This window comes from Mobula hypostoma, chromosome 8 (assembly GCF_963921235.1).
Source record: "Mobula hypostoma chromosome 8, sMobHyp1.1, whole genome shotgun sequence".
Taxonomy (NCBI): Eukaryota; Metazoa; Chordata; class Chondrichthyes; order Myliobatiformes; family Myliobatidae; genus Mobula; species Mobula hypostoma.
The window spans coordinates 96,155,254-96,166,827 of NC_086104.1; the positions used below are offsets into that span (position 1 = coordinate 96,155,254).

Below are 11,574 nucleotides of genomic sequence, written 5' to 3' on the forward strand. Positions count from 1 at the left end.
TTGTAAGGAAATATGTCAGAACACTTGATGCAAACATAATAGACATCCAAAAGAACAGGAATTCTGCAGATGCTGGAAATTCAAGCAACACACATCAAAGTTGCTGGTGAACGCAGCAGGCCAGGCAGCATCTGTAGGAAGAGGTGCAGTTGACGTTTCAGGCCGAGACCCTTCGTCAGGACAGTCCTGACGAAGGGTCTCGGCCTGAAACGTCGACTGCACCTCTTCCTACAGATGCTGCCTGGCCTGCTGCGTTCACCAGCAACTTTGATGAGACATCCAAAAGTGTTTTCTGGATATGTGAATGGCGTCAAGTACTTTAAAGGTCTCATGGTCTTCACCTTCCATGACAATGTACTCATGGAAGGCAAAGACCAGGCTGAGATGCAAAATGAGTACTTCAAAGACTTCGCCAAGTAAGGAGATGCTGCTGAAGCCTGGGCAGAGGAAGACATGGTCAATACACTGGATGGGCCACACACTGACGAACAGCAAGTATAAGAATTGTTGAAAAGCATGTAGTGTATATTTTGGTGGGACAAATGAGAAGAATAATATACACTAGAAGGCACATTGCAAGAACAGAATGATAAGTATATAAAATATGCTTAAAGTAGCAGGGCATGTAAATAGAGTGGACAAAATTGAAAAGAAGAACAAGAGACTCAAGAAGAATTATTATAATACACTGATTTGACAGAAATTGGAGTAGTGTCCAACTGACTGCCATGTTTTAGGAAAGTTGCAAAGACTAGAGGGTGAAAGAAGATAAGTTACAGTGATTCCAGGAGTGAGGGACTTTATTTTATATCAATACACTGGAAAATGGAAATGATCTCTTCAGTGTCATAATCATTTTGAGATTCTGCAAAGTATTTATACTAAATGTGTGATCTCTTATTTTGAACATTCCTCATGAAGGGATCAGACCTGGCTGGTGACGTAGTGGCATCAGTGCCGGACATCGGGACAAAAGGTCCTGACTTCGAATCCAGCCGGCTCCCCTGCACGCTTTCCATCCATGCTGGGTTACAAGCTGGTGATCTCTTTGGAAACTCACCCGGCAGAAGGCAATGGTAAACCACTGCTGTAACTTGCCTTGTACGCGGTTCCCCACCACTCTCAGAGAGGCATGGAGGGAAATCGTCCGCTAACCAGAGAAACTCCGGATGCAATGTACCTTTCCTTTCCATGAAGGGATCAGCATCTATCTCAATAAGCTCATCAGAATCCTATGTTTCAATAGGTTCTAATTCTGGGATGGCATGATTGCTGGTCCACATCTTCTGGTTGTGTTGTAAATGCACCTTCTGCTAAATATCAATCTTCTGGAATATATTTTATTATTTGTAATTTATCTGTGTTTATATCACTTTATGTACTGTGTGCACCTTGGTCTGGAGGAGCATTGTTTCATTTGGTAGTACAAATGAATATGGTTGAATAACTAGGAACTTGAACTTGATCTGAACACAAATGCAATATCCTGTTGGAGCCACATGATGGCTGTCTCCAATAGTCACCTGTCATGAGAACAGATCTATCCTAAAATAATGTTTGAAGCAGCACTTCTCAAAACTGAGAGTTAGTGGTGAAATTTTAAGCTTCTTGTGGAACCTCAGGTTTGAAGAATTTTGTGCTGATTATATTCATAGGGCCCAAGGTTCTCAATTCAGCTGGCTGTGTTCATTAAATAACAGTAGCACCTATCTCCCTTCAGCCTCAATGATAGCCAATTCAATGTACATTTTTCACTGCAGAATTTCTAGCCCAACATATTTATGCTGCCCTCTCAACTGAATGTTCATTGATATCTATCACGTAGTGCATTCAACTTCCCAAGGGTATTATAAAGTGCCTAATGCAGGTACAAAATAAACCCATCAATAAATCTTCTAACTGCAGAATTAATGAAATATTTTGAAACAGTATATACATACCAATTTAGATGACAGAATTGGCAATTTGGTAGACAAGTGAAACTTAATAGTTTCTTCTAAATAGATTAAATATATTTCATTTTAGAATGGATGCTACAAAACCATGTTTAGTTATCTTATTGGGGCAATATGTTATTACTTCTAATCATGTTTAGAAGATTAGCAATAAAACAGAGTGGTATAAAGTTACTAGGGCTGCACTCTGGCTGGTATGCAAGTGCAGAATGAGAACTGACTGGTCTAGAGTCAAGCATTATGAATACAATCAAAATGATACCACTGATGCAAGTTAGAAATAGGGTCTGTAACCTTAAAAGAATCATTTTCATCAATAGAACATTGAATAGAAATTCAATTTCATAACAGTTTTATGTGGTGTTGCAAATGAAAAAGATTTCTATTTCAGAGTGAAAATTGATAATTGTTATTTCCTAGTCATTTCCTGTCATTCTGGAAATTAAACCAGGTACATCTGGGAGAGAGTCACTCTTACATCCCTGACAATGTTTCCAAAGGAAAAACTGGACTTTGGTGTCCCAGAAACACCCAACAATAGGCAAAGCTGGATAATCTGCTTCACTCAGCACCGTGCCAGACTCTTTCGGATGAATTCTAGCTGCACCAATAACCTCAGCACCTTTTAACTCCCAACATGGGCCACTCCACAATATCTTAAGTCCAAAGACCTAACAGCCTGACGGCCCCACATACTACTTGCCTCATCCCTTCCCCCATTCTATAAAACCTTCTGACATTTTGCCTGAATCCTGATTCTCCCCATCACCCCTACACTTCCGATCATCTGGAACTCCCTGAATCCTAATCCAATTCCCACTTCTCATTCTGACCTAACTCTTAACTTTTAACTACGCCCCCTCAATTGAAACTCTTCCACTACTGAAAACATCTCAACAACTAACCTGTCAAGCCGGCTTATTTGATTGAATAAGGTTGCTGAAGGTGGAATCTCCAAGAATCATAAGAAAATTAGGGAAGTTAGTATACGGTCAACTTCTGTGTGACACAAATTGGAAAAGGATGATTGGAAAATAGGTCAATATAGGAGATAGCTTAAAGGTCATATTATTCAGGCCCTGGTACAGTGTGCACCAGGGAGCACTTTGAGTGAGAGCTCAAAGATACACCACTGATTGAAAAAACTTGCAATAATTTGTAGTATCCATGTACAGTTAAACAGTAGAAGTCATTAGGATAGGAATGTGTTTAGATTGCAAGGTATACCTAGTTGGGGCAGAGATAATCAAATATAAGATGGACCTAGGCAAGTATATTATAAGTGGAGTCATGTTAGAAGGACAATAACATAAAATAGAGCACCCAGCTCATTTGCAGAAAGAGTGAGGGAAATGTTCTCTGGCAAAGGAAGACAAAGTCCCATCTGTCAGGCAATTACAGACAACCCCTGCAGAGATAAAGCTGAGATCATATACTACAAAGAGAAGTGGGTTACTGATAAATAATTGTGAAATCCATGACTATTGTAACACAAATACCATAAATTGCTGTTTTTTTATGGGTCAGTGAAGTACCTTGGAGCAGCTAGTCAAAGTGCTCCTGGACATACATGATAATAGGGCCTGAATAAATTGACATGTTCAAGGAACTCACCAGTGCTGTATCAGAGATTTTCTTTGTGTGCTGAACTGATCTGAGGTGTACTAAAGAGGGCAAATGGATTCCACATAAAAGGCAGATTCAGGGTGCAAGTTTAACAACAAACTCCTTCAACAGTTGCTCTTCATTCTTTTGGAATTCCCACGTAGCCAGCAAATGTTTTCTTCTGTTCTTGAGAATGTTATCTGCCACTTATCTAAGAAAGTATGTGCTGGCATTGGAGGGGGTATGGAGGAGGTTCATGAGAATTATCTTAGGAATGAAAAGGTTAACTTAAGAGGAGGGTTTGATGGCTCTGGGCCTGTATTCTCTGGAGTTTACAAAAACGAGGGGGGTCTCATTGAAACCTATCGAATATTGAAAGCCCCAGACAGAGAGGATATGAAGAAGAAGCTTCCTGTAGGGGGAGAATCTGGGAGCACAGGGGACAGCCTCAAAATAGCAGGATGCCCATTTAGAACAGGGATAAAGAGGAATTTCTTTAGCTAGAGGGCAGTGAATCTGTGGAATTCATTACCACAGACAGCTGTGGAGGCAAAGTCCTTGAGTATATTTTAAACAGAGGTTAATAGCTTCTTGTTTAGCCAGGGCATCAAAGGTTACAGGGAGAAAGCAGACAAGTGGGATTGAGAGGAATAATAAATCAGCCACGATGGAATGGTGGCACAGTCTCGATGGGCTGACTGGCCTAATTCTGCTCCTATGTCTTATGGTTTTACACTACACTGCCCTGAAGAGTTCCTACATTGATACCCAGAAGCTGGGATAAATGGGCCACCTACACTCATACCTCTCATCATTTGTGTGAGGTATGGTTCCTGCCTGGAGTGTTTGTCCTTTGATACCCACTGACTTGAGATTTACACACTCTCACAAGAGAATGCTGCCTTTATATAAAAGGAAGTTACTCACATCTCACCTCTAGAATTCAGCTCTTTGGTCCATGTTTGGACCAAAGCCATGATCAAGTCAGGAGCAGATCCTGGTGAAACACAAACTGGACATCATTGTGGTGGATTTTGGTGAATAAGTGCTTCCTGACAGCATCATCAATACAGTTTTCATCACTTCCTGGCAAAAGAAGGTGGACTGACAGAGTAGTAATTATCTGGGTGAGATTTGTCTTGCTCGTTGCCAACTGAACATAACTAGACAATATTCCACATTGCTCAGTAGTGTAACTGTACTGAAATTAGAGCAGCAGCTAGTTTTAGAGTGCAGATCTTCTGTTTACAGCTCGGATGCTGACTGGTCCCAAAGCATTTGGTTTATCTGTGCTCTGAGGCATTCATCGATATCACACGAAGAGAGACTACTTTCTATAATACTGGGGTTCTCAATATGTAACCAAAAGGAAAGCTATTCAACACTGTGGTTGTGAATGCTTCAGCTTTGTCTCACTTGATGGGCCTTAACCATTATTGAGGATGAAGATATTCTCAGCCTAATCCTCCTGTTAGCTATTTCACTGTTCATGATTAGATGTAATAGCATGCAGGTAGCCCTGCGTTTCAGGTTCATTTTTTACTTAGGCCTGGCCCTGCTCCCTGCAAGTTCTTCTGCACTCTTCAGTAAACTAGGGTACAACTGATAGCAGCTGTAGAGAGGGAATGTGCTGGGACACCAGCCCATAGATTATGATGCTTAACTTTCTGCTGCTTTATTTTCTGGTGACAATACCTTGTAGAAGCCCAGTTTTGAGCTGCTAAGATTTCTTTTGGGATTATCCCATTTATGAAGTAGGCCTTTGTGTTTGATGGCTGTAACAACCAATGCTATTTTGGTTAGATCCACCTGGTACATATACAAAAGTTTGTAGATTGGTGAGGATGAGGCCAAGTGAGTTTATCCCATCATAGACTGTCTGGCAGCCATATCTGTCAGGAAGCAACCAGCTCAGTTTTTGGAGACTCTCACTGATGCTGCTCGACCCACTGAGCATTGCCAGTAGATTGTGTATTGCTCTGGATCAGTTTGTGCTGCTTCTATCAAGCCATCCTTGATGATGTACATTGACATATCCCATTCAGAATTCATTCTGTGGCCTTACCACTTTCAATGTTTGCTCAAAATGGAAAACTGAAAGAAGTTGGGTAAGTGTTAGTCAGAAGAATTCGTTGTCCATATTTAACCTAAGACTTCATGGGGTATGGTGTGATCATGGATCAATGTTAAAGATGCCAAGGGTGACTCATTCCTAACTGTAACCATCACACCTCCACCATAGGTGGATCAGATCATATTCGAGGATTATATTGGAGGGACCTGGCACTATAATACACGATTTTGCAAGAACTAAGTTATTGTGTGACCAGTCTGTAGAACAAAATTCCCAATTTAGTCATCAGTCTCCATTGTGTTTGTGAGTAGGATTTTACAAGGTTGACCGGGCTGGGAATCACTTTACTGGGTCAGGATTTGTTGCCTGGGCTGACTATATTTCTTTCTCTATATGAATGTTATGGTAATAATGCAATTAAGTGCCTTGCTGTGCCATTTCAGAGTGCACTAAAGAGTCAGCCACATGAAGGTGACCTGGGTCAAGATGTCCAATGTTTCACACAGAAGTTCATTAGTGAATCAGAGGGACCCACTGTTCTGTAACTTTTCTGGGCATGTTTACTAAAACATGTTATTGTTTTTCTAAATACCAGATTATTAACTGAACTGAAGTTTCATTGAGGTTAATTGAATTAATGAGAAGTGAGCTCTGGAGAAAAGGCCATCGTTAACTTCCCATTCATCAATATCTTCAAGAAGGAAGAAGAGAGCTAATCTCTCGAGTTACTGCAGTGTTCGATAGTGAAGACAATGATATTTCGGTGGTGCTTTTTGACAGGATATTCCAGTAACAGGTCTAAGGTGGATATATTTTAGAGTGGTAGATCATGGTATTACACGTGTTCACTTCTGTTGTCCATATGAGTGATGCTGGTAGTCATAAGTTTGGGAAATAACATCAAAGTCATCCTGGTGAGCTGCTCCTGCTGCATTTTGCAGCTGTATTGTGTCAATGGCAGAGGAAGTGAGAATTCAGGATAACGTCCTGGATGCCAACAAATTCTTTGAATATTGTTGAAGCTGCATTTACCCAGGAAGGATGTAACTGTATAATTTCCCAAGTGGTCAGGTCAGATTGATGTCATTGTTGTAACCACAAGTCTTTATGACAAATGCATCTTCAACAAAGGGATTGGCAAGGATGAAATCAACCAGATCCCCTGGTGCTGATTCCCTAATGCACAATATCAGACCGGTGGTTATGCCCTTTGATATTCCCACTGCTGCCTTTAAGGAGTTTACATGTTCTCCGCAAGACCATATGGGTTTCCTCCTGTGCTCCAGTTTCCTCTCACAGTCCAAAGATGTACAGGTTGGTAGGTTAATTGGTCATTGTAAATTGTCCTGTGATTAGGCTAGGATTAAGTCGGATGATTTCTGGGTGGTGCAGCTTGGCCAGTTCTATTAGTGATGGTATTACTATGCTACATGATATAAGCCTCTCACCAGAGTACATTTTCTACCAAAATAAGCAAGTGGTGTCCAAAATAGCTGGGGGAGGGCATTCAATAGTGAAGGGGAGCAAGTTCTCTCACCTGTACTTCACATCATTGCAGAATCAATACTAAAAACTCCCAGGTCTATGTCCCTTCAACTGTACACCACTGAGCTGGGAACTCTGCTGTATCTGTGATAAAAAAAAGTGTGCAACTCTAGGTGAAAGGCATATGTCTGTTCATAAGACCACACCAGATTACGCTAGTCTGAGGTGAATTATTGCAATTAAGATACATTCATGAGCATTTGTGTGGGGATCTTTGCTGGGGTGATTTGTTTGGGTGTGTCACCGTTAAATGCTGGGGCTGACCATCCATTTTCATTTCTGCATTTTAACAAAATCAGTTATAATGGAGCGGCAGGTTGGCCAATTCAGAACATTGAACAGGCCCTTTGGCCTGACACATCTGTGTTGACCATGATGCCATCTCCCTGCACATTGTCTGCATTCTTCTATTCCCTCGTTGTTCATGTGTCTGTTTAAATGCCTATTAAATGCTGCTATCGTATCTGCTTCTACCACCTCCCTGGCACCTTGTTCCAAACACCTACCACTCTTTGTTTGCAGAAATAGCTTCATAACTCTCCTTTAAACTTTCCTCCTCTCCTCAAACCTATGCCCTCTTGTATTTGGCATTTCCTGGGAAAAAAGACTCTGAAATCCTACCCTCTCCATGCCTCTTTGAGTTTTATATACTTCTGTCAGATTTTACCTCAGCCCCGACGCTCCAGAGAAAACAATCCAAGAAGGTCATTAAGAGTCAGTCATATTGTTTGAATTTTGGATACCAAGTAGGTTAGGTGGCTGATTTCGTTCATTAAAGGATATTAGGGAATCAAAACTTTTTAAGTGATAAATCTAATTGCTCCATGTTGAAAGTTACTGATAGTAGTTTAGTTTCTCTGGGTTATTTCACTTCAAAATTAAATTCGAAGTTTCTTTAGTGAGATAATGCCTCTGGATTAGCAGTCCAATAAATTAATTAACTCTGATATGGCTTCCTGTATTTAATAAAACAAAACAAGATAGGCAGCCCTAGATTCAAGTACTAAGTGGCTATAAACTTATCTGATTGGTATCTACCCTACAATTCTGTACACCTTAAAGTTAACTAGTATCAGGACAGTTTTTTAAAAATCTTCTTTTGTGTCCTCAAAAACACTTTGAATTCATATGTATTGAATACTGGTAAAATGCAATCAGCATCACTACCGATGCAGACTAAGTAATCAATTTGTCCAATTCTGTGCAGCAGATCCATTTGCCAATTTTCTTGTTAAAAGCCTGTTGGCTTTATCCTGTAGCAGAAATGATCTTGTGTGCAGCTAAATGGATGTCTTTCTACAGAAAGGAAGGTATTATGTCAACTCCATCATGTTAAACAGACAATGCCTTTCTTTGACATTGATACTGGGAAGACCTGACATTCAACGGATGTGCTTTTCAAATACTGTCAGGAAAAGATTACATCAGAAATTTAAATTGCACTATTTGTATATTTTGGTTACCTATTAACAAAAAGAATCTTCAAAGTATCATTATGTGGATTGAAGCTCAATAACAACACATTTCAAGTTTCATTACAGTGCAGTCAAAAGGTTTTAAGAACAGGATTTGGCTTTTCAGACCATTAAGATTGTTCACCATTCAATTAGATCATGGGTGATTATATCTTAACTACATCTACTCGTTGTAATCCTTAATAGCTTTGCTGAATTACAAAAATACCAAGCTCTGTTTCACAATTTTCAGTTGCCCCAGAGAACTGTTTTGGGGAATGAGTTCCAGATTTTCACTATGGTTTCTGCAAACTATGATTAATCAAACCATACCTAATTTGCAGATTAGATTCTTTGCCTTGGACTCATTCACCAAAGAACTTACAGAACTACTCGCCCAGTGTTTGAGCCTGCTCCACCATTCATTTACATTGTGGCCGAAGTAGAACTATAAAATTCTGAGTAAAGATACAGGTCCTCCACAGCCCTGTAAGGTAGAGAATTCTGACCCCTCACCACACTTTGAGTGAAAAATTATCTTCTCAACTCAGTCCCAAAAAGCTGACCTCTTATTCCTAAAATGTATTTTTAGGCCCTAGATTCCTCAGTAGACATGAATACCTTTAAGAATTTTCTATACTTCGATCTGATCTCCTCATTCTCCAAAACTCTACAGGCCCCACCTATTCAGTTTTTTCTCATATAGCAAACTTGGCATCCCTGAAACCATTTGTTGAATCTTCACTAAACACTTGTTTCGGAACGTCTATTCTTTAATCAGCAAAGGAGTCTAAAACTGAAAGTAATACTCCAGGTGCTAGCTCATCAAGGCTCCAAGTGACTTCAGTAAGACTTTCTCAGTCTTCAATTCAAATTCCTTTGTTATCAAGACCATTTACTTCTTAACCTCTTGTCACACCTGCAAGTTGGTCCTAATTGTTCACCATTTAAAACCTTCTGAAATTCCAAATATGCCACATCCATTGGTCCCCCCGCATCTATCTTACTGGTCACATCTGCAAAGATCTCCAGCAGATCAGTGGACATGATTTTCCTTTCATAAATCCATGTTAATGCTGCTCAATCCTATCTCTCTTTTTAAGGTATTCTGATATTGCATTCCTCACTATAGATTTTCAGCAATTTTCCTACCACTGATGTTAGGGTGACAGGTCAGTGGTTCCCTTTTATCTCTCCTACTCCTTTGTAAGGTAGTGACATCACATTTGTTACCCTCCAATCCACGGAACTGACCTCATTATTTATGGAACTTTGGGAGATGATACCAGAACATTAACCATGGACATGTCAATCAAAACTCTGGTGTTTGAGATTCGTCAGCTTCCAAGTTCACCAACTACTTTAGCACTATTTCTCAATTAATACTTAGTTCCTATTACTTTCACATTCTCATTAGACCTTTGATTCTCTACTATACCCAGCAGGTTTTGTGGTTCTTCTGTAAAGACAGATACAAAGTAATTATTTAATTTCTCTGTCATTTTTTCATTCTCCATCTATAGGACTTTTAAATTTGATTTCTTTCCCCATATGCATATAAAAACTTTTAGAGTTTGATTTTATATTTCTTACCAGTTACCACTGATATTTCATCTTACACTTTCTGTTTTCCATTTCTTGGCCGTCTTTTGCTGATTTCCAAAACACTTGCAATCCTCTGGCCTATTGATATATCTGGCAACTTTGTAAGCCTCTTCCTTGGACTTAACACTATCAACAATTTCTCTTGCCTTGACCTTCTCAGTATCTACTTAAAATATCAAAAACTGGAAAACTGTTTTTATTCCACAACAGTTGCTTTGGGGAGTTTTGGAAGGCCAAATCCACACGTAACTCTTTTTTTTCACACATTACTCAGAATGAACAACTAATGACAGAAGAGTAAAGATGATAGGACTATTGTATCATCATGATTAAGAGCTTGCTAAGGAGAGCTTTGCATGCATTTGTGTGTCTGTACTACATAAATGATATGTTTTAATTATAGAGATACCTTAAGTACATTATGAAATTATAAATAGAATTATGAGATACACATTGCAATCCTCAGTGACCAACGTCATTTCAGAAGGTTAATTCAATTGGGTTTACAATCAAAAGTCTCAAGCTTCAGATAAATGAAATCAGCCTTAACTCACTCAAGTAATGAAGCAAGATGTTAAACATGTTGTGGAACAGTCAGGCTTGAAAAGGGTCCTTACCTAAAACTCCGCTAGGCTCAATGGGATACTCCAGGATGGAAGTAGCTGGTGCCAGTGTGTAAGGATAGTCGTAAGGAGTATAGATTAGACCGGCTTCAGGTGCAGGAGGCACTATTGCAGTTGGATGAGGGGATCCATTAGGCATGACTGTAGCTGTTTGAATTTGCCTAATTAGAGGCATAATAGTTGGACCAGCTGGCGTAGGGGCTCGCAAGGCAGCTGGTGGAAGAACTGACGTGGGCCCTGTAATGATCCGTGGAGCTTGGGCTGTCGCTGCAAGAGAAAAGGCAAGGGCAGCTATAGTAAGCGAAGAAAATTCATAAAGAAGGTGTGGAGAGAATAGTCCGTGTGAGGAAAAGGAAAATGGGAAATGGGGGAAGCGAGATAAGCAGGAGGAATGAAAGAAAAATTAAGTAATCATTAGTACAAGCAGCAGCAAATTGAACTGCTAGAGCATACCTCTAAACTCAAACAAAACAAACACACTTCTAAATAATACTAATCATATCAATTAAGTACACAAACTGGAAAAACTCTAAAATAGCCAGTTTTTACTGGCTAATATATTTGAAGTCCTTGTGTATTACATATAAAGAAGCTCAGCTTATATTACACATTCATTGGAAATACTTGGGAAGATCACCAGTCTACAACTTTCTTCCTGAATAAGGCCTTTCAGGTGTTGAAAATTACTATGAGTGAGTCCAATTTTCAACTAT

The 11,574-nt window shown here is 39.7% G+C and overlaps 1 protein-coding gene across 6 annotated transcripts in view; it reads right to left on the minus strand.

Moving 5' to 3' along the window:
- LOC134350757 (KH domain-containing RNA-binding protein QKI) overlaps positions 1–11,574 on the minus strand; it is a 559,128-nt gene that overhangs the window by 23,536 nt on the left and 524,018 nt on the right. For 5 of the 6 annotated variants that reach the window (XM_063056413.1, XM_063056409.1, XM_063056411.1 and 2 more), the window contains exon 6: positions 10,856–11,152. In XM_063056413.1, the coding sequence (XP_062912483.1) occupies positions 10,856–11,152 (297 nt within the window). The remainder of the gene's footprint in view (positions 1–10,855; positions 11,153–11,574) is intronic. The other variant, XM_063056410.1, reaches the window with a different exon arrangement.